At 49.0% G+C, this 23139-nt stretch overlaps 1 protein-coding gene across 1 annotated transcript in view; it reads right to left on the bottom strand.

Annotated features, from left to right (window-relative positions):
- Nucleotides 1-3751: 3751 nt before the first annotated feature.
- LOC144276841 (protein-arginine deiminase type-3-like) overlaps nucleotides 3752-23139 on the bottom strand; it is a 44386-nt gene continuing 24998 nt past the window's right edge. Inside the window, exons 7-16 of the mRNA XM_077837213.1 lie at nucleotides 16470-16648; nucleotides 15192-15295; nucleotides 14408-14519; nucleotides 13869-13976; nucleotides 11824-11975; nucleotides 9656-9800; nucleotides 9049-9142; nucleotides 8222-8301; nucleotides 6674-6799; nucleotides 3752-3985 (exon numbers count right to left, since the gene is read on the bottom strand). Coding sequence (XP_077693339.1) covers nucleotides 3752-3985; nucleotides 6674-6799; nucleotides 8222-8301; nucleotides 9049-9142; nucleotides 9656-9800; nucleotides 11824-11975; nucleotides 13869-13976; nucleotides 14408-14519; nucleotides 15192-15295; nucleotides 16470-16648 — 1334 coding nt within the window. The remainder of the gene's footprint in view (nucleotides 3986-6673; nucleotides 6800-8221; nucleotides 8302-9048; nucleotides 9143-9655; nucleotides 9801-11823; nucleotides 11976-13868; nucleotides 13977-14407; nucleotides 14520-15191; nucleotides 15296-16469; nucleotides 16649-23139) is intronic.

Raw genomic sequence — 23139 nt, 5'->3', positions numbered from 1 at the left:
TTTAGACCAGGTGTTCTGGTCAAAAACTGGTCACCTGGCAACACTACCGGCCAATGTCCCAGACAGAAGGCTGGACTATATGGATCCCTGGTCTGACCCATCCTGGCAGTTCCTACAGCACGGGAAGTGTGCTAAGCATTCCGTGAACCAGTCCGGCACGGTTCCAGCTCAAGGAGCTGACTTTAGAGATGGGCAGTAGCAATAATCAAGACTGAGGGAAGATGAAGGTTACAAGAATATTACGTGGCTATGTAAACTGGGTGTGCACGTGTTGGAGCATGTTTCTGGGTGTGGGGGTGCTTTGGGTTGTGGATCTGAGCACGGGAAGTGAGAGCTGGAGAGGCTGGGTTGGAGGAGGGAGGACGGGTATGAGGGATGGGCAATGGGAAGGTGGCAGTGACCAGCAGCATGAATGCAGGTAGTGGGGTGAGCCAAGGCAGGGAGGTAAAATCAGCTGAGGGGCAGTGGAACGGATTAAAGCAAATGGCAGGTGGGTCCGTCGCGTGGGCCCCAGGCAGCTGCCAGGTGGTCGGGTCCCACAGTGAAGGGAGAGGGTGAGTGGCAATGAAAATGCTCCTCTGATACCCGGCTGCAGCTGTATCAGGGGCGTGGGGCTGGGGGATGCAATCACACACCCAGTAATGCATATCAAGCCACTCTGGTCCAGTGGCAGCCCGTCTCCATCGCAGAGTGGGGCAGGCTGCTGCTTCTGAAGGCCTGTTGTAGGAGGTGTACATGGAGGAGGGCAGGCGATGGGAGCGGGAGCAGATTGCCAGATTGACCCAGAGAAGGAGGGCAGGTGTGCTAGGTCCTGGCTGCAGTGGGATGTTGCCAATATTCTCGGCAGTCTGCCTTTCTAGGCTGGACTGTTCTGCTGCCCCTAACGACCAGGAGGAATAAAAAGAAAAGGAGTACTTGCGGCACCTTAGAGACTAACCAATTTAGTCTCTAAGGTGCCACAAGTACTCCTGTTCTTTTTGCGAATACAGACTAACACGGCTGTTACTCTGAAACCAGGAGGAATAAGGAATCCAGACATAACCCCCAATTTGCATCTTCCGCTCTAATCAAAGGACAAAGGGACTGGATCAGCCAGTAGAGGGCAGTAGCACGCCACAAAAAGCATCCTAGCACAGTCCACAGATCTTTCTCTTCCGCATGAAGGGGGTAAGCCAGGAATGCAATGGGCCCGATGCTCTTCTCCCACGGCTGTACGTCAGGATTGACCCTACTGGAAATCAAAGGAGCTGAATCTGTGTGAAAACAGACAGAGGAGCAATAGGCCCAATGCACTTACTGTTTATTATCTGCACCGACGTATAGACGAATAAGCTTTCGGAAGAGTTTATCCAAAGTGGATATTGCTCTGCCGTTCGGACTGTGACGGCACTGGCTAGCTCTTAAATAGCTCATTCGGGTGCACGCTGGATTTTTAAAAAAAAAAAAAAAATGGTCTGATGGTTCCCTTGGCTCCCTCATAGTCTTTACCTCGACCTGCAACACAGGTGAAAGCTACAAACTGCTTTGTCTTCACTAGGATATTGTGTCATAACAACAGTCATGTTGTGTCAGACCAGTGGTCCATCTAGCCCAGTATCCGGTCTCTAACAAGGGCTAGTACCAGGCCTTCAGGGGCAGTGTATAGAACAAACAGGGCAATTTTGGAGGGATCCACCCCTGTCTTCTCCTCCCATCTTCTGGCAGTCAGAAGCTAAAGGTCATCCCAAGCACAGGGTTGCATCCCTGACCACTTGCCTAATCCTCATTGCTGGACCTTTCCTAATGATGTCATGATATTTTTCTTATGTTGTATCCCTTTCCTAATCGTTAATGCTAACATTCTGTTAGCTCGTTTTGCTGCTATGCATTGAGCTGAAGTTTTCAGAGAAATCTCCACAGTGACTCTATGATTTTTTTCTTGAATGGTAACCGCTAATTAAGTTATCGTGTGTTAGCCACAGGAGGGTAAGAACACACACGTTGTTTTGCCCTCGCAAAGAGATTTTACAAGGAGCTTAAGGGTATGACTACAGAGTATGCTACGCCCAGATTGACTCAGTATCTATTGCCCCGCCATAAGAAGAGTTCACTGAGTATGTAAAACCTATATGCTCCGTGCATCTGACTGTGAACTCTTGAACTTTACATAACACAGGATGGTGATCAACTTCCAGGTGGCCAGAACTTTACTGTCCAGTCAGGTGTTTTCTCCAAACTCAGGACATCTGGCCCTTGATGTACTCTGTGAGAAATATTACCATGCCAGGTCTGAAAGTTGAATGGTTGGAGTGGAAGTGATGAAAAGTTACTTTTCACCCTCCAAATGGAAAAAGCTACAGCCCTGCATGCCCCTTGACGTCTTGTAATTCAACAAGGTGTGGTTGTGAGGAGGCCCCTGTGCTTAAGTACTCAAATAACTTCTTTAAAGCGGTGGCTCTCAACTTTTCCAGATGACTGTGCCCCTTTCAGGAGTCTGATTTGTCTTGTGTACCCCAAGTTTCACTATACTTAACGAGTTGCTTGCAAAATCAGACCAGCACCCTACTCCTGAAAAAAGTGCGGACTTTCTCATTTTTACCCTACAAATCTAAAATAAATCAACTGGAATATAAATACTGTACTTACATTTCAGTGTATGGCATATAGAGCAGTATGAAATTTTAGTTGGCCCTAACTTCGCTAGTGCTTTTTAATGTAGCCTGTTGTAAAATTAGGCAAATCTCTAGGTGAGTTGTTGTCCCCCTGGAAGACCTTTGTGTACCCCCAGGGATCCGCATACCCTTGGTTGCCTTAAATAACAAACCAACAAAAAAAAAAAAGAAAAGAAAAGAAAAGAAAACTTACATGGAAAGTTGCAGCTCCCCCAGGTAATGGGGAGAGGAGCGAGCCCGAGAAGACGGGTTCAGCTTTCACTACTCTCCCTAACTTGTAGCTTTTCCTTTCTGTAGCAGAAGTGGGACCCTGTGCTTAAAGCTGGAGTTAGCTTTTTTCAACAAAATATGTAGTTTCATCAAAGTCAAACCAGGGAGGAGGGAGAGAGAGACTGTAACCTGGTGGCTAGGTCCCGGGCTTGGAATGTGGGAGACCCTGGTTTACTCCCTGAATCAGAGTGAGGTGAGATTGTTTTAATCTGCTTTGAATGAGCCGAACAGGGACTTGACTTCTGCATCCCAGCTCAGTGCCTTCCCCATTGCCTGCCTTCCTTCAAAATCTTGAAAGTTGCCATGCGAGGGAATTGTCGTCCTCCAGTCAGCTGTCGTTAAGGCACAGAACTGGGATACTAGACTATTCTGTTCCTGGCTCTGCTACAGTCTTCCTGTGTGACCTTGGCCATGTCACTTAAATGTTCTGTGCCTCAGTTTCCCCAACTGTAAAACGGGGCTGCTAGTACTTCTCTGCTGCACAGATGAGGATAAATACATGATGATTGGGGGCCTTATAGGTTCCTAGGTAGCTATAATAAATTAGGTGACACACACATCTTTAAGGTTCTATATTTGATGAGCGGCAAGAAACAGTGGTGGGGATTACAGTCCCAGCAAACTGTCTGACTTGTGCGGCAGAGAAGGGGATGGGGTAGATAGCAATTTCAAATGCAGGTTAGTAATGGGTTTCTTTAGAAAGTATTGCTTTTATTGAAGTTACAAATTCAGTGGTGGGTGAAGTGAACCCCAGGAAACTGTATGTCACGTTCATCTTTAGGTCACCTCCTCTGAAAAAAAAGCAGTGAGCTTTATTTCACCCCCTTTGCTCAGGGGATCATATTCCACCACTTGAAGGAGAAGGGTTTCCTGCGGACGTTGGTGCCGCAATGGATCTCCCCGGAGAGGGTGTGGTAGGAGAAAAAGTCATTGATGAAGGTGCAGGTCAGGCCCAGCGGCTCCAGCAGGGAACGAACGTTCTCTTCCAGGCAGCACCGCCCGTCGATGATCGGCCCAAATGGCTTCGGAATGCCCAGGTGTTTCCCCAAGACGATCATGTTCACCTGTAGCCAGGAGAGGAAAGAGCGGATGGGAGCACTGAATATACTGTTAGGCCAGCCAGACACCTTCCTTTGCGGATTTCACTGCAGTGTCTTCTGCATAACTCCAGCGTGACGACAAGAAAGAGCGCAGAGCCAAGTGTTGGGGGATACAGTGAGGACTCAGCCTACAAAACTACAGCGTGCAGCTGGATTCAAGCCACAAACCTCAGCTGCAGATCCAGCTCCAGGCACCCCAAAGTTTGGTGTGAGCCCCTCTGCTACTGAGAGTTTTTATTTATTTTTTTTAAACAAGGCGTCGTATATTGACTCCTCGTTATACAGACCCCGCACTGACGAGTCACGCACAGAATCGGGAGCTTGCTGAATAGTTTTAAGCTGAGGATCTCAAAGTTGGGCCCCAGCTTAATGCTGAAATTCTCGTAGGCACTAGCTCCCTTTCCTGTTTGTGACTGGGAGAACACTTCCCTTCCCATGCGTGATTGTGCACGGCAGGAGAGAGGGTCCATGCCACGGCCCAACAGCCCCCTGGCACCTACCACAATTGCCCTCCTGGCCAAGGACAATAGGGAAATTAAGGCCGCTGAGCCGTTCTTAAATACAATCTAGCAGCTGGAAATGGGAAGGAGCCAGAAACATGTGTAATTTCTACAGTTCCTAACTGATGGGGGGAGAACGTTTTGAGTCACATGGCCTTGCCTGAGCCAACTGGATTGTGTTTAGCCATCAAGTAGCAGATGCTGTCTCCATTCTTATAGAAAAGAGTGTACCGTTAATGGAAAGCGACTCCCATGGGTGTCCCTGGCCATGCTGCAACCAGGGTTAGCTAGTCTCTACCGAGGTCTCCTTGGCTATGCCTGCACTGCAATAAAACAACCGTCGCGCCGAGTCTCAGAGCCTGGGTCACCTGACTCGGGCTGCAGGGCTAACATTACCAATGTATATGTTTGGGTTGGAGCCTGGGCTCCAAGACTCTCTCCCCTCGCAAGCCCAAATATTCAGCCCAAATGTCTCCACGACTATTTTATAGCCCGGTAGCCTGAACCACGTATGCCCAAGTCCGCTGAGCCTGGCTAGCCACGGCCCTGCCTCGGCTCTGATTGCAGCGTAAATGTACCCTCCGGGTCTGACTACACCAGAGCTGGAGGTGGAATTTCCAGCTTGCGGAGACGTACCCAGGCTCATGCTGGTTGAGCTAGTGCACTAAAGATCGAAGTGTGGCTGAAATCCAAGGCACGTGCTCGGGGTGGCTGCCCCGTCCTGCTTCTATTTTTTAGCAGGTTGGCTCAATCAGAACTAGCGTGGGTACGTCCTTCTAGCTCCAGCGTGGACGTGCCCTGCGTGGCAGAAGAGAATGATTTTGCTCCTCTGCACAGATAGGAGGCAATGCTGCCCAGGCAAACTGTAACGCACCGTTTTAGGATCCATTTTTATTTTTGGCTATTTTTAATTATGAATCACCGATTATCATGGTGGTGCCTGGGGGCTAAGATCAGGAGCCCCCCCTATGCTGGGTGCTGTCTGAACACAGCCCCTACCCTGAAGTACACCTGACAAAGGGCCCGACCTGAAGTCAATGGAAAGGTTCCCCCTGACTTTAATTGAGCTTTGGAGTGGGCCCAGAAGGCAGGCCAGGCACCTAAAGGAGGCAGCATTGTCTAGTGGAAAAAGCAACTATACTGAGACTCAAGAGACCTGGCTTCTATCCCCAGCTCTACCCTTCACTTGCTTAGTGACCTTGGGCAAGTCTCTTCCCCACTCTGTGTCTTAGATTTCCCCATCTGTAAAGTGGGTGTAATGAGACTGGCCTCCTTTGTAAAGTGCTTTGCAATCTGTTGATGAAAAGCACTAGGTACTGTTAATTAAAGCAGCATTGCCAACCCCAAGATGAGTCTGCATATGCAATCCCCTCATCCGCCCCACCCCCTAAGACCCCAAATCCCATCACACTGGATTAAAAATCATGTAATTTTTTGCAATAATAAATGTTTACTCTTTTGGATTTGCCTTTGGCTTCCAAGCCATTAGGGGACTTCACATTTTCAGCTTTCCTTCACAATCATGAGGGTTACAAAGTGAAAAAGCAGAGATTCTCTTGCATTCACTTGACTCCAGTAGTTGGCACTTTATGGAAAAACAGCTGCCCCAGAAGAGACCGTGCTACTCGCAATAAAATCGTGAGAGTCAGCAACAGTGATCCTAATAAAACTGCAAGAGTTGACAACGCTGTGAAGGAGGCTGGACTCTGAATGGGCTGTCTGAGGAGGAGGACTGGTCACGAAGATTAGCCTTGTACTCAGCAAGGTTTGAATGTTTTCAGCGAAACCCAGTCCCCAGAGAAGAATTCAGTAGAACGGGATGAAATTTTTCAGGTGAAACTGTTTTTCTGGTGAAAAATGCAGATTTGGCAACACTGAAATTTTTATGACTTGAGGTTGGTTTGGCCAAATTAGAGAAACAAAACAAAAGTCTGGAGAAACCCTGTGTTTTGTGTTGACATTTTTGAAATGTTTTGATTTTTTTTCAGTTCAAAGGGACTTTTTGTTGCAAGATTTCCTTTAGTTTTGGGTTTTTAAATCAGAACTATTTAAAAATAGTCCAAACTGAAACACTTCATCTGAACCAAAACCTACTTTTTAACCCCTAGAATTGCAAGAAAACGGGAGAGACCCTTGTTCCTACAGCTCTTACCATGTCTGGGAAAAAAGCAGTGGCTTCCTTGTTGATTACGGTGAAGAGCTGGGGGAGGTCAATGATGTCTTTCTCGCTCAGGCCCAGCTCCCGTTTCAGGATGTCTCTGTTCCAGTCGATGCAGCTCTGGGGAGGAAGGACAAGGTCACAAAACCCTTCCTCCTACAGGCAGCCCTGGGAGGAGCAGTTTGGAGAGGCAGCGTTTTTGCTGACTGTTCAGTAAGAGACAACGTGGGAAGTAAATTGGGAATTGAAATGGAGAAAGAACCTCGCCTGGAGGGCCGGTGGTGGCGGCATGTGAAACCCAATACCCAGCCATGAACCCAACTCTCCCCTTGCTAGGGCCTTATATCAGAGCTGAGATAAATCGAGGCAAAGTCTTCCCCGGCTATTTCACTAATTCTCCGGCTCCACTGTGAATCTGGACACACTCGGCGCTTCCTATGCTCTCTCTCACCTGTCCCAAGGGTGCCCTGACCTGCTTATTGTCGGGACACAGCCATTTCTTCTACTTTGGCCACAAAGCCACCTCCTCTTCCCTTCATACATGACCCATTTTTACTCAGTACTTCATCCCCTTTGAGCTAGACCATAGAATCATAGAATCATAGAATATCAGGGTTGGAAGGGACCCCTGAAGGTCATCTAGTCCAACCCCCTGCTCGAAGCAGGACCAATTCCCAGTTAAATCATCCCAGCCAGGGCTTTGTCAAGCCTGACCTTAAAAACTTCCAAGGAAGGAGATTCCACCACCTCCCTAGGCAACGCATTCCAGTGTTTCACCACCCTCTTAGTGAAAAAGTTTTTCCTAATATCCAATCTAAACCTCCCCCACTGCAACTTGAGACCATTACTCCTCGTTCTGTCATCTGCTACCATTGAGAACAGTCTAGAGCCATCCTCTTTGGAACCCCCTTTCAGGTAGTTGAAAGCAGCTATCAAATCCCCCCTCATTCTTCTCTTCTGCAGGCTAAACAATCCCAGCTCCCTCAGCCTCTCCTCATAAGTCATGTGTTCTAGACCCCTAATCATTTTTGTTGCCCTTCGCTGGACTCTCTCCAATTTATCCACATCCTTCTTGTAGTGTGGGGCCCAAAACTGGACACAGTACTCCAGATGAGGCCTCACCAATGTCGAATAGAGGGGGACGATCACGTCCCTCGATCTGCTCGCTATGCCCCTACTTATACATCCCAAAATGCCATTGGCCTTCTTGGCAACAAGGGCACACTTGTGGCCCGTTGTGAGTAAAAACAGGACAGTCTGAGTGCAAGAATCTCAAAAAATGTCAGATTTTCTTAGTAGTGGCAAAATCCTATTTTCAGTGTGGCTGTATGTATTTTGAGCAGCCCCCTTACACCAGCCTCTCTAGGCCACGTCTCCAATCTGCCACAAACTGCTTCCAACCAGACATTTTCAGTAAGGTTCTCACGTGCAACAGTGATCGGTCCTTACACCGGCACCTAGATGGACAGAAGGTGGGTCAACTGGGTTACCAGAGTCCTGCATCCAATATCGCCGAGTTATTGCTTTGTCTCCTGTCCCTACCTGAACATAGTCGTTCTCCTGCCTCAGGGTTTCATTGGCCAGAATCTCATCTATTGTTGTTGTGGTGACTGTCTCTAACTCTGCAAGAAGAAAGATATTTAAGAGACGAATGAAAATTCATGTGCTAAGCAGGGATGTACATGTGACCTACGTGCATATGTAGATCTAAGAGCCTTGTTTCAGCTGGTCAGAAAATGGTGTATTTTTCCCCAGGGGAAGTTGTGACAAAAAACAAAGCAAGTGTCATTTATGTCAACATTTTCCATGGAAAATTTGAATACTAAAAAATTTAAAACTCAAAAAAATATATGCTGCTGTCATGCCTCATGGTGGTTGTAATTCGGCTGCCTCAAACTCGCATTCTCCTCAACAGATTAGGTACCTTGGTAGGACTACATGTCCCATGATGCACCACAGTCTCCCCTCTTGGAGAGGGCAGGCGGTGCATCATGGGAAACCCTGGCCATGGTGTAGCATGGGAGATGTAGCTTATTCCAGGAGCCTAGTCTATAGAGAAGATTTGGACATGAGGCACCACGCAGCACAACCAAATAGAAATTTTACCTTTTGGGGAGAGGCGGGGGGGAAATGAAAAATCAAAAGTATTCCATGGAAAAACTTTTTCCTCGACAAAATTTCTTGTAATTGAAGACTTTCTGTTAAAACAGTTTTGACAGGAAGTTTTTGAGCAGCTCTTTGCTGAGCTGTCCTGTGCCCGTAGAACAGCTTGTTGAGGCAGGCCTGTTCACCACAGACGGAAACTTCCGGATGGTTTGTTCTAATGTGTGAAGTGGTGCAGGAGAGAGAAAAAAGATGAGCTATCCTACCTTCAAACATCCTGGCTTCTCCATAGCCCTCTTCCTGCTTCTCTTTGAAGAGCTTGTAACAGGCACTGGGGCTGGCTAAGAGCAGCCGAAAATCCTGACAACAGACAAACTGGTTCATTGACAGATCTTTGCCATTCAATCACATTTCACATTACAAACCCTCTGCCCAGTGGGTTCAGTCTACAAGGAACGGTTGCAATAGTCTGGATCAACAGGTGTGGTACCCACGCTCATTACACCCTCCCTGGAGCAATCAGTTTTCTGGAGTGAGGTAAATTCAGCTTGAAAAGAGGGATCTTGCAGAGGAGAGTTCCACATGTTTTGACCTCCCTAAAATGTTCAGGTGTCTAAAAAGCACATGGCAGTGCTGGAGCAGACATATGCTCTGGGGGTTTGAGGTCTCACCCAGTGAGCAGTATGCGTCTGCCCAAGGCCAGTCCGAGACGTCTCACCCAGTGTGTGGTACCTGTCTGCCCGGGGCTGGTCCCAGATGTCTCACCCGGTGTGTGGTACCCATCTGCCCTTGGCTGGTCCGAGACCTCTTGCCCAGTGTGCGGTACCCGTTTGCCCTGGGCTGGTCCGAGACCTCTCACCCAGCGTATGGTACCTGTCTGCCCGGGGCTGGGACAAAGCTCAGGAATTCATCCACGTGACCCACAAACAACCAGTCAGAGTAGAGCTCCACAGGGGCCTGCACTTTCTGGGCATAGAGGAAGTCCCTGACGGCCCTTGTCATCCTCCTGCCGCCAACCCTAGAGGCCAAAGGGAAGCAAGAGAAGAGCCAGACACATTCTTCAGTTAAGAGCAGAATGGGGATGCAAGGTGGACAGGGCCAAATTAAGGCATAACAGTTACAGGCTCATGGCTAGGCCCCCCACCCCAGGAGTCAGATGAAAGTAAATTTCTAAGCCCTCATGGCTGCAGAGGAAAGCTTGAAAACATGACGTGAGTGGAACTCATGCAGGGACGTCTGCCTGAGTTTGCAGAGAACCTGAAACGACTGCTCTGAAAAGACCAGCCGTGTGCATCTCAGGGAGGAGCTAACCCCATGACTCACTGATCTGGGGGCCCCACCCAGCCAGCGGCCCTGGGTGTGGCAAGAGGAGAAGAGAGCAGCAGTTCTGGCCTAGTCACATACCCAACAGCTCCTGGGGTAAGTACTGGGGTGGGGCAGGGGAGGTAGTTAGGAGACAGCTACTCTTTCTCCTGCCTCTGTGGGAGGGCAGAGCAGGCCACCCTCACTCCAAGCAGGGAGCAACATCATGAAATGGAGATGGGGCACGGGCCCCCTTGTCATGACATGCCTGTTACCCCAGATTCCCTTCATCTAGCACTAAAGGCTGATAAACTCTAGATCAGTGGTAGGCGTGTAATTGCTAACCTGACCGCCCCATGCAAAGTGTAAATACTACTTCGTGGCTTATGTAATACGTTGCCAGGAAGCTGAGGCCAACAACTTGAATCATCCCGAAATCGTCTCAACTGCAACTTGTCTAATGTGCGCCTAGAATCCGCCTCGATTAGGCCAGGGTTCCTGGTGATGCTGCTTTATTTGGTCGCTTCCGCCAAGGGCTTGCAGCCTGTCTTTTCATTAGCTACGTCTGTGCAGCGCTCAGCACGAGGCCCCGATCCCTGATGACTTAATCTCTAGGTGTGCCTAATCTTGCCTTAGCGCAGGGGGATGGACTAGATGACCTCGGAGGTCCCTTCCAGCCCTGCATGTCTATGGTTCTACCACCGTCGTATGCAGTGTCGTTGTAGCCGTGTTGGTTTCTGGATATTAGAGCGACAAGGTGGGTGAAGTAATGTCTTTTATCTCTTCCTCAAGCCCTGTGTAAGGTCGAAAGCATGTCTCTCTCCCTGGGGAACCCACCATGACCCTCGGTGGACTGTTCTAATGGTTAATGACTCTCACATTAAACGTGCCCCTCGTTCCCAGCCTGTGGCAGCCCTGGCACCTACGATGCAAAATCACACAGAAAATACCGAGGCCAAATATAGAGCAAAGCTTGTTTTTCAAGTGATCCCACATCTCAACCTGGCCAGATCATGGGCTTGTATCACTGCAGAAGCCTGGACATAATTATGCTTGGCCCCACGCTGATTAGCTCATCAGATGCTTCAGGGTAGCTTTATTGGGTACAGGTTGCAGGACATTAGGCATCAAATAAGGGATGTCCACTAAACTGGAAACCCAGTGGTTAAAATACTTGGAAGTCCCTCTGATGCGGGGCATGTCATGAGGTACTTCTGGAAGCTCTTTGGGGCAGAGACCAGCTTTTTGTTCTTGGTTTGTACAGCACCTAGCACCTTGGGATCCTGGCCCAAGACTGGGGCTCCTGCATCCTACCACAATGCAAATAATAAATGATAAGCCTAATTTGTAGGTGCTCCATCAATGTAAGACTGTTCTGTGATGAATTAAGTGAAGGACTGCAGCAGTAGGCATGGAGAAATTCACTGGTTATGGCTGCCGACTGTCTGCATATGAACAAGCAATTCAGTAGTTAAATGTCTGTCTTGTTGTGGGATGGGAGTAGGTTGTACCCCTTTCTCTGGGTGTCTATCTCCAGAGCTGCCACTTTCCCTATTGCCATGCTTCCCTTCATCCTCTGCTCCCCTGGCACTGATATTCCACGGATGCATCTGGAAAGCTTGTAGCACTTGCAACTTTGTCTTATTGCCACATCTACTCCTATTGAGCTCAGCTGGGAGGAGATGCTGGTCTATTCTCCCTAGGCACATGCTGTCCCGAACCATGCTCATGCCTCTCACCTGGGGAAGCTGCTGCCAATGAGGATCCTTCCCAGTGGATACTCCTTCCCTTTGACGGTCACTGGAGGGCTGACTTCCAGGTTCCCAAAAGAGTCGAGGCTGGAGACTCTTTCATTATAAGGTTCTCGGGTCACGTAGCCAAAATCGGGGCCCTTCCAGGGAATAAGATGACAATGAAGTTGAGAGCAATGAATTGCTTAACTCGGACAAAGTGAGGCCCGGGCCTTAAATGGGCATGCTACACAAGATACACTGCACCCTGCTGCAATTGAAGCAGTTAAAGTCGCCGCCTCACCGGGCTGGTGTTGGTGCTAAAAGCTCTGTCTGGAGTGGCTAAACAAAGAGGCACCATGGTCCAGGGGACCAGGTACAGCATGGCAAGTCAAACCTACATTATTCTATTCCCAGCTCTGCCACCAACTCCCTGTAAGACCTTGGTTGAGTCACTTTGCCTCTCAGTGCTTCAGTTTCCCAATATGTAAAATGAAGGCATGCTCCCCTCACCCTTTGCAAACGACTTGAGGTCTGTGGATGGAAAACCCTACAGAAGCCTATGCTTAATATTGTGAAAGTAGAATGAATTACATTGAAATTATAATTCTTTAAAGAAATGCTACTTGAAGGGTTTGTTGAAATATAGTTGTCAGGAAGAGAAACATTAAGGAGTGTGAGACAATGGGTCCTCAAACTAATTAGCTTAGAGCTCCTACTGAAAACCGTCAGGCATCGGACATAGTGCTGGCAGCAAAAGGAGGGACTTGTGCTCTCATTGGAAAAGACTGCTGTGTGTATATACCAGACAACACCAATGAGGTAATAGATCGTGCTAGCCACTTAGAACAAATAGCACATCTTCCCCACGAAGAGCCAAGTTCTTTATGGAAGTGGCTAAGTAACCTTTTCAATTTCTCTGGCATAGGAAACTGGTTGTTTCAGGGAGCCCTAACTCTCCTGTTAGAATCCTAATAATTTTTGTATGTTTTCAGTTACTTTCCTGTTGTATCCAAAATTGTGTCAGGCATGCTACACAGATAGCTGCCCCAAACCAGAGTGCTAATTTGATGATTTTAAATATCACTGATGAACAAAGAGATAAAGAACACTTGATATTTGGAACCCAGTCATTGCTGGTCATTGCGTAGCTTGACCAAAAGGAGGGATTGTGAAAGTAGAATGAATTATATTGAAATTATAATTCATTAAAGAAATGCTACTTGAAGGGTTTGTTGAAATATAGTTGTCAGGAAGTGAAACATCAAGGAGTGTGAGACAATGGGTCCTCAAATTAACTTAGAGCTCCTACTGACCTAGAAGATTGGTAAATGTTAGTATGCAAATAAGATATGTATGTATATTTGTCAGTTTCTGCTTCCTTTTGTCTCTTATGTTAAATTGTCTTTGGCTTATTTGTATAAATAAGTTAGCTTGAGCCTCAGAGAGGGACTCACATATCTGGGTGCATTGGCAAAGCGCTTTGCTAATAAACAGAGTGGTCTGACAAATTATGTGAGTCCTGAACCTGACTTTGACAGTATTTTGAATACAAGTTAACAGGGCTGCACATCTGGCTGTGAAGAACAGAATCTGAGTCGGTCCTACAGCCCTCCAAGGAGTCAGAATCTCATCGCAGAGGCACGGAGCTGGACGGAAACCAGATTTTCTATTTCACCAAAAATAAGACACGTCAACATTTTCTGCTAAACAAAACGACCCCAAAAAGTTTGTTTTGGGTCGATCAAAACATTTTGATAAAAATCACAACATTTCATGTCGATTTTTGAACTTTAAATAAAAATTATATAAAAAAACCCAATGAATTTAGTCTTGAAAAGTTCTTTCGGAATGAAAAATCCAAATGTTCCATTCTGAAATACACTTCATTCCATTTTTTTAATTAAATTTAGTCAAAATCGATGCATTTTTCAAAATGTCTCAATAGCTGAAAACTGCAATTTCTATCCAAAAAACCCAAAGCCTTTCAACACAAACTTTCCAAAGAGCTGGTGTTAAATTGAGGGCTGGCACCGCTAGACAGCGTCACATACCAAAATGCTCTTAAAAGGGAAGTCCTGCAGCTCTTGGTCCCTGGGTGAGTCGAAGACCACGGGAAACGTTTTATGGGGAGCCTGCACATAGCCAAACTCCATCTCGTCCTGTTAGAGGGGACAAAGAGAATGGCAAATAAACAGCCAGCCAATACGGGGCTTGAACCAGAACCTGCAGAAGTGATTGCTGTTGATTTGGATGGGCTTTGGATCAAGCCCACATGGGATTGCGGTTGTACCATTGCTGAACAGATGCAGACAGGTTCTTCGTTTCGACCCAGCCTGTTCTCGGAGCTACATCTTTAGAGTGTTAGCTCCACTCCTCCAGCTTTGAACCTCGCTGGTTTCATCCAGGGACCCTTGTGATGCAGCAGGACGTGACTGAGCTTTATGGCCCGCTTCCCGCACTGCTCTGCACTGAGTGACTGACTGCCGCATAACAAGGGCACAAAACGCCACCTGGCAGCCGTCAATGACTCTGCAAGGCAGCAGAGATGCAGGCCCCGTGCATTTGGCTTCCCCATTCCCGGTGATATGACCTGGATCCAGCGGTCGCTGCGGTTCTCCACCTCCGGGCAGATGGTCAGCTTGCAGTGGGCTTTCCTGGCGAGTTCGCTCACGGCTTCCACAAAGTCGGCGTTGTCGCTCACACTGGGAATGAAACGGGGGAGGAGAGTGAGGCCTAAACTAGGGGACAGACAGACACCATCCCGCCAGCCCAAAAAAACCCCGTCACTGGGGAGATCCCAGCAGGCCCAGGTCAAACAACAGTGGGGAATGGATTGGCCAACCATTATTTATCCAACAGGGGATTTAGTATGTTAACGAGGTGCTAATTGGCTTGGTGCCTGAGAGTAGCCAAGCCCCTTTCCTGGGTATCAAGAGAGAATTTTTCACCCATCAGTCTCACTGCCACCACTTGGGGCTTTTGGTCCAGGTGTTCTTGCCCTCCCATGGCACAAAGGTGTGTTGATGGAAATGGTCCAGGCTATAATCAAGTGATTCCAGGCATGATGGGTCCAGGGACAGTTGTAAGGTCTCCACAATCTGACTTCACGTGCCTAAAGAGGCCCATCCTAGTATGGGTCTTTGGGGGTGGCCTCTTCCAACCTGGCTTGCTCTTAAATCCCAGTTAGGCCCTTGGGGCTTGATCCAAAGCCCATTGAAGTCAACGGGGCTATGCATGTGTGTGATGTTATGCATGTGCTGAAGGGCTGCACTGGACCGGGAGCAGAGGGCTCAGCACCTCGCAGGATCAAGCCCCTGGGTAGAAAATGACAGCTCAGCCCATTTCCCAGGGCAATTGACCCATCCTGCCCTCACCTGCAGACAAAGACCTCCAGAGGCCGCTGAGTGTTGGGGGTCATTATCCAGGGAGCCATGTGGAAAACCACCGTGTCTGTGAAAATCGGGGTCTCGGGAAGATTCTATGGGGGGAAAAAAACAAGGGGTGATTGATGGATCTTAGTCCAACTTCAAAGATCTCTCTGGAGCAGGGGGGAGATCCCTGCTTGCATGTGGCCTCTGCCATCTCTGCTACGTCATCCCCACAGGATCTGGAGGGCAGTGATGCCTTTTATCATTCCCTTTGCTGCTCCCATGCATTTGGCCCTTTACCCCACTGTAATTCAAGCCTCTGCCCAGAAGGAAGGGGAAACTCAGGCCTGGCTCAAATGGCAGGAGACCTCGATTTAGTTGCTATTGAAAAGCAGTTTCCTCCTGTTAAGTGTTTAGCATCAAAACCCTTGGCTCATCTAGGGTAGCCCCTCATCCAGCCAGGACATTTTCGCCTTCTCCTACCAATGTTATGGCCCCCAGCATGGGTCAACCCAATGACCTTTGCTGCCGAAGCCTGCGACCACGTCAGCTAAAGAAGCAATTCCGTTAGCTGGCGGCAGTTGTAGGTAGTTATCCCGCAGTGAACCGGCTACTAGCTGTAGACTCGCCACGCTCTCTTTGCCAGCGTGTTTCATTAGTACCGAGGCGGTTGGCACAGCGATCTCCACAGCAGCAGTTACGGACCAAGCAGCCCACTGGGAAAGCATACCACTCACGTGGAGACCGCACCCAGCCCTGCTGGTTTTAGGGGCCGTGGGATGTGTTATTCCGATACTGTTCCGTTTCCATCCCCTCTCCCCAAATCCTCCAACAAGCCTGCCTAGAAGCAGCTTTTCCTTTGGGTGGCCCACCAGAGACACCGATTCTGCAGAGGCTAATCCCGCAGGCTAGCAGCCAGCGGCCTGGCACCAGTGGCAGGACTCCAAAGCTGAACCACTCCATGACCAAAACGTCCAGCGCAGGGGAGGGGGACATGAGCCCGTCAGTCCCCATGACTGGATCTCCTACACCCAGGCTGTGCGGTGCTCTGGCTTCCTCCGGTGGTGGTCATGCCATGTGCAGCAGTTGACAGGCCTGCCATGGCTGAACCTATGCTCCAGCATAGAGCTCAGGCTTTAAGATCGAGCGGGCCACGGCTCAGTCCTTGCTGCTGCTGAGCCACCAAGGGGCATGGTGGACTGGCAGCACCCCCGCTAGAGAAGAGCTTTCGTTCTCTCCAGCCCACGTAGGCGCAGGCCAAGTGAGCGCAGCGGCTTACTGTACCTCAACTGGGGCATCCAGCAGCGTGACATGGAAGGACACCAGCCCTGAGAAGTCAGCGTCCGGGAAGGCAAATCCCTCCACGTAGAAGGTGTCCTGTTCTTGTCCGCTGGGACGATCCACTATGTAGGAGAGCTCATCTGACCCCAGCACGTGCTCATACTGGTGGAGAACGTCATCACCTACGAATGTAGAGAAGTATACTGACATGTCGGGGGAACCACACTGAGTACAATGGAGCTAGCAGAGGTAGCTCAGCTGTTCCCAGCTCCTGGGGATCAAGCTTCCAGACATGACAGGAAGTGCATTGTTGGACGATTGGACCAGACCTTGCATGCTGTGTGTGTAGGGCCTTGTCTACATGGAGAATTAGCCCCAGCATTGTGGCTGCACCAGTGTAAACCCCTCATGGAGACGGGCGAAGCCATGATTTGCACCAGTGGACCAATTTCCTCGCAGGAGTTAAATCCACCAGTGTAAATTGCAGCCTACACTGATGCAAATACACCAATGCTAGCAACTGGGGCCAATTTTCATGATAGAAAAGACCAGAGTGAGTGGACTTAAAGTCTGATTACTTCAATCACATGAGAGGTGCTTTACAGGCCTGGATGCGGTCTTGCTCTGCATCAATCTCTAGTTTGGACTGGAATTTACAAGAGGAAAGGCCGGGGGTTAGAGGTGATGTTACCCAAAGCCCTGAAAGCAGCTTCATAATCTTTTAGAGCTAGTCAGAGAGCATCCAGTCAATGGTAGCCTTGGGATTTCAGGTGTGAACCAGCCCCATCAGCTGCCCAATGTATTTGGTTGGATGAGTAGTTTTCAGGTGATGGATATGAGAACCAAACATAGAACATAGGAGCCTAGCTAATGACAAACAGTGGGCAGTGCATTTCAGCTCTGAATTCATGAAACTTTCAGGATGGGTGAAGTGTTTCAAAAACATCTTAGAAGTCACTGAATGTTCACAATGAATAGTGTGACCCTACGAACAGCAAGACAGATTGGAGGAGTTTATTCACCATTGATTTGCTAACCTGCTATCTCCTCACACTCCATTATTACAGCAGAATCCGGGGCAGCCCCAGTTTTGATCATTTTATCCATTTACACAGCACGGGGGCGCGGTTGCACCTAGGAGCTTACTGACAATATTTAAGAAGCATCACTTAAATATATCCATATTGGGTCCACCCAAGTAACTGATGCTCCCAGCTGCAGAGAGGCTAATCCCAGCTAATCTTAGCCCTGGTTTACACTATGAGTTTAGGTCGAATTTAGCAGCGTTAGATCAATTTAACCCTGCACCCGTCGACACAACGAAGCCATTTTTGTCCACTTAATAGGCTCTTAAAATCGATTTCTGTACTCCTCCCCGATGAGGGGATTAGCGCTGAAATCGACATTGCTGGGTCAAATTTCAGGTAGTGTGGACACAATTCAATGGTATTGGCCTCCGGGAGCTATCCCAGAGTGCTCCATTGTGACCACTCTGGACAGCACTCTCAACTCGGATGCACTGGCCAGGTAGACAGGAAAAGCCCTGCAAACTTTTCAATTTCATTTCCTGTTTGGCCACCATGGCAAGCTGATCAGCACAGGTGACCATGCAGATCTCATCAGCAGAGGTGACCATGGAGTCCCAGAATCACAAAAGAGCTCCAGCATAGACCGAACAGGAGGTACTGGATCTGATCACTGTATGGGGAGACAAATCCGTGCTATCAGAACTCTGTTCCAAAAGACAAAATGCCAAAATATTTGAAAAAAATCTCCAAGGGCATGAAGAACAGAGGCAATCACAGGGACCCGCAGCAGTGCCGCGTGAAACTTAAGGAGCTCAGGCAAGCCTACCAAAAAACCAGAGAGGCAAACAGCTGCTCGGGGTCAGAGCCCCAGACATGCTGCTTCTATGATGAGCTGCATGCCATTCTAGGGGGTGCCCCTACAATTACCCCACACCTGTATGTGGACTCCTGCAAGGGAGTCTCAAGCAACAGGGATGAGGATTTTGGGGACAAGGAAGATGATGATGAGGAGGAGGTTGAAGATAGTGCACACCAGGCAGCAGAGAAACTGTTCCCCCTGACAGCCAGGAACTGTTTATCACCCTGGAGCCAATACCTTCCCAACTCGGGCTCCCAGATCTTGAAGGCAGAGAAGGCACCTCTGGTGAGTGTACCTTTGTAAATATAACACACAGTTTAAAAGCAAGCGTGTTTAATGATTAATTTGCCCTGAAGACTTGCGATGCATTCATGGCCAGTACAGCTACTGGAAAAGTCTGTTAACATGTCTGGGGATGGAGCGGAAATCCTCCAGGGACATCTCAATGAAGCACGCCTAGAGGTACTCCCAAAGCCTTTACAAAAAGTTTCTGGGAAGGGCAGCCTTATTGCATCCTCCATGGTAGGACACTTTACCACGGCAGGCCAGTAGCACATAGTCTGGCATCATTGCATCAGAAAGCCTGGCAGCGTGTGGTCCGGGTGTTTGCTGGCATTCAAGCAATATCTGTTCTTTATCTCTCTGTGTTATCCTCAGAAGAGTGATATCATTCATGGTCACCTGGTTGAAATAGGGGAATTTTATTAAGGGGACATTCAGAGGTGGCCGTTCCTGCTGGGCTGTTGCCTGTGGCTGAAAATAAATCATCCCCGCTGTTAGCCATGCGGTGGGGGGAGGGGTGAAGCGATCAACCCAGAGAATTGTGGGGGGGGGAGGGGGTTAGTTGGGTTTGTGCTGCACGTTAACCTGAAAACATCAGCCCCTCCTTTTAAGTAGCCAGCGTGTCTTTCTCAATTTTACTCTCCCTTTTTTTCCTCCCGCAGCTGCAAATGTTTCAACGCTGCCACTAGCATCTCCGTCCCAGAGGCTAGCGCAGATAAGAAGGTGAAAAAAATGCACTCACAATGAAATGTTCTATTAGCTCATGCAGTCCTCCCAAACTGAAAGAGCCCAGCAGAATGCATGGATGCAGACAACGGCAGAGTCCAGGACAGCACAAAATGAACATGAGGACAGATGGCTGGAGCAACAGGACAGGTGGCGGCAGCATGATGAAAGGAGGCAGGATGCAATGCTGAGGCTACTGGAGGATCACACTGATATGCTCCGGCGTATGGTTGAGGTGCAGGAAAGGCACAGACTGCCGCTGCAGCCCCTGTGTAACCAACCACCCTCCTCCCCAAGTTCCATATCCTCCTCACCCAGATGCCCAAGAACGTGGGGGGGGGAGGCCTTCCAGGCACCCAACCACTCCACCCCAGAGGACTACCCAAGCAACAGAAGGCTGGCATTCAATAAGTTTTGAAGTGCAGTCTGGCCTTGTCCTTCCCTCCTCCTCCACACCACGTGGTGCTTCCCTCCCAGACTACCTTGGCAGTTATCCTCCCATTTGTGTGATGAATTAATAAAGAATGCATGAATTTGAAACAATGACTTTATTGCCTCTGCAAGCGGTGATTGAACAGGGGGAAGGGAGGGCGAATGGCTTACAGGGAAGTAGAGTGAACCAAGGGGGCGGGTTTTCATCAAGGAGAAACAAACAGAACTGTCACACCATAGCCTAGTCAGCCATGACACTGGTTTTCAAAGCTTCTCTGATGCTCAGCGTGCCCTCCTGTGCTCTTCTAACCGCCCTGGTGTCTGGCTGTGTGTAATCAGCAGCCAGGAGATTTGCCTCAACTTCCCACCTCACCATAAATGTCTCCCCCTTACTCTCACAAATATTGTGGAGCGCACAGCAAGCAGTAATAACAGTGGGAATATTGGTTTCACTGAGGTCTAACCAAGTCAGTAAACTGCGCCAGCGCACTTTTAAACGTCCAAATGCACCTTCTACCACCATTCTGCACTTGCTCAGCCTATAGTTGAACAGCTCCTGACTACTGTCCAGGGTGCCTGTGTATGGCTTCATGAGCCATGGCATTAAGGGGTAGGTTGGGACCCCAAGGATAACTATAGGCATTTCAACATCCCCAACGGTTATTTTCTGTTCTGGAAAGTAAGTCCCTTGCTGCAGCTGTTCATACAGACCAGAGTTCCTGAAGATGCGAACATCATGTACCTTTCCCGGCCATCCCACGTTGATGTTGGTGAAATGTCCCTTGTGATCCACCAGTGCTTGCAGCACCACTGAAAAGTACCCCTTGCGGTTTATGTACTGGCTGCTTTGGTGATCTGGTCCCAAGATAGGGATATGGGTTCCGTCTATCACCTCACCACAGTTAGGGAATCCCATTGCAGCAAAGCCATCCACTATAACCTGCACATTTCCCAGAGTCAGCACCCTTGATAGCAGCAGCTCAGTGATTGTGTTGGCTACTTGGATCACAGCAGCCCCCACAGTAGATTTGCCCACTCCAAATTGATTCCCGACTGACTGGTAGCTGTCTGGCATTGCAAGCTTCCAGAGGGCTATCGCCACTCACTTGTGAACTGTGAGGTATTCTTGGTATTCTTGCGCTTCAGGGCGGGTGAAAGCAAGTCAAAGTTCTGTGAAAGTGCCCTTACGCATGCGAAAGTTTCGCAGCCACTGGGAATCACCCCAGACCTGCAACACTGTGCGGTCCCACCAGTCTGGTGGGAGTGTCCCGGGCCCAGAATCGGCTTTCCATGGCATGAGCCTGCCCCATTGCAACCAGGATGGCCAAATTGCCGGGGCCTGTGCTTTGAGAGAAGTCTGTGTCCATGTCCTCATCACTCTTGTCACCGCGCTGCAGTCGCCTCCTCACCTGCTTTTGCAGGTTCTGGTTCTGCGTATGTACTGCATGATAGTGCGCGAGGTGTTTACAATGCTCATAACTGCCGCGGTGATCTGAGCGGGCTCCATGCTTGCCATGGTATGGTGTCTGCAGGAAAGCAGAGTTGCAGGGGAAGCGGTGGTTGGATGACCAGTTTTGCAGATCTACTGCACCATCTGCTGCCAGGACACAACAGCTGAGTGGGCTTCACACTTGCCGTGGTGTGGCGAGACAAGAGCAGCCGAGCAGAGTTGCAGCAGAAGCAGCAGATGACAACGGTCATATAGAGGACCTGCGAGACCACCAGGAGAGCAGAGTGGCAACGGAAGCGGTCGTTCGATGATGACAGTTTCCAGACCTACTGCACCGTCTGCTGAAAGCAGTATGGCGCCCGCATGGAAAAAAGGCGCGAAACGATTGTCTGCCGTTGCTTTCACCGAGGGAGGGGCGACTGATGACATGTACCCAAAACCACCCGCGACAATGTTTTTGCCCCATCAGGCATTGGGAGCTCAACCCAGAATTCCAATGGGCAGCGGAGACTGTGGGAACTGTGGGATAGCTACCCACAGTGCACTGCTCCGAAAGTCAACACTAGCCTCGGGACTGTGGACGCACTCCACCGATTTAATGCGCTTAGTGGGGACGCACACAATCGACTGTATAAAATCGCTTTCTAAAAATTGACTTTTATAAATTCGACCTATTTCATAGTGTAGACATATCCTTAGTGTATGGCAAAGACTTTCAGAAAAAGGAGCCTACATCCCTAAATCTACATTTGGACTCCTCCAGACATGCTCTCGTTTTCAAAAGTGCTAAGCATCCAGCAGCTTTCATTGAAATCATCGGGCAGCTCGGCAGGTTTGAGAACCAGGCAGTCTTTTTCAGAGCCCAGGTGAGGCTCTAGGAGCCGTGATGGGGGGGCACTGACCGGAAGGGGGTGCATGAGGCCTGTGGACCCAATTGGCCCTTGTCCAGCGACACTGGCAGCAGGCATCACACATGGACAGGGGAGTTAAAAGGAGATGGCCCAGCTCAATTTGGGGCTAACCAGGAAGGAGACAGAGCTCTAAGACCCACCCCGATGAGGGAACCCTGTTTAGAGCCTGGAGTCTGGGACAGCGTGCGGATGGGACGGCTGGACCCAGGGAGACCGGTTTGAACACAGGCCCTAAACAGTGCCAAAGACTCATCGGCCAATCCTATTTTGAATTCTTATTTTTCTCTTATTTTGGGGACTTCAGTACCCAGAAGGGGTGGGACTTGAGCCTTCCTTAGCCAGCGGGCTAAAGCACGACTGCATCAGACACCACAAGAGGGGGGGACCCATACTTGGCGATCCCATGGCCAGGTAAGTTGGGCCACAAAGGGGCCTTGCACAGGCAAGTCCTGGCAAAGGACCCTAACATTCAGTTCTGGTTTGGAATTAGTTTGACCTACATTTGGCTCCATAAGCAGGCTTGGAAAGGTTCGATTTTTATCGGTAAAGGTCGATTTCACCGTACACATGCAAACCAACAACTAAATATTTTCACCGACAATAATTGAAATTTACAGATTGGCAAAGTGAGGAAAAATGCTACATAAGACTATATTAGAGTCAAACTCCAGGGATTTAGGCTTTTGAATTACGTTTGTTACAAATGGCCTAGCGAACAGCTAGTAAAAACGGGTCAGCGTTGTTGATTTTAAGGATATTTACTTTCTATATTGTGACCTGTGATGTTGAAAAATTTGTGGTTGAAAGGTTTATGAAGCTTTGACTCTTTGAGTCTCAGTGTCTGCTGTCACTCAGGAATTGTTTGACAGCCCCCCACTGCCACAATTCCCAGCCACTGTAAAAATGTAAATCGATATTATTGGTTGAAATGATAGAAATCAGATTCTGCCAAGCCTATGCTCTACACACATCAGCCTCAAGCACC

This window comes from Eretmochelys imbricata, chromosome 18 (genome assembly GCF_965152235.1).
Source record: "Eretmochelys imbricata isolate rEreImb1 chromosome 18, rEreImb1.hap1, whole genome shotgun sequence".
Lineage (NCBI taxonomy): Eukaryota > Metazoa > Chordata > Testudines > Cheloniidae > Eretmochelys > Eretmochelys imbricata.
The sequence above is the reverse complement of the archived record's forward strand: the minus strand, read 5'-3'. Positions and strand labels throughout refer to the sequence as shown.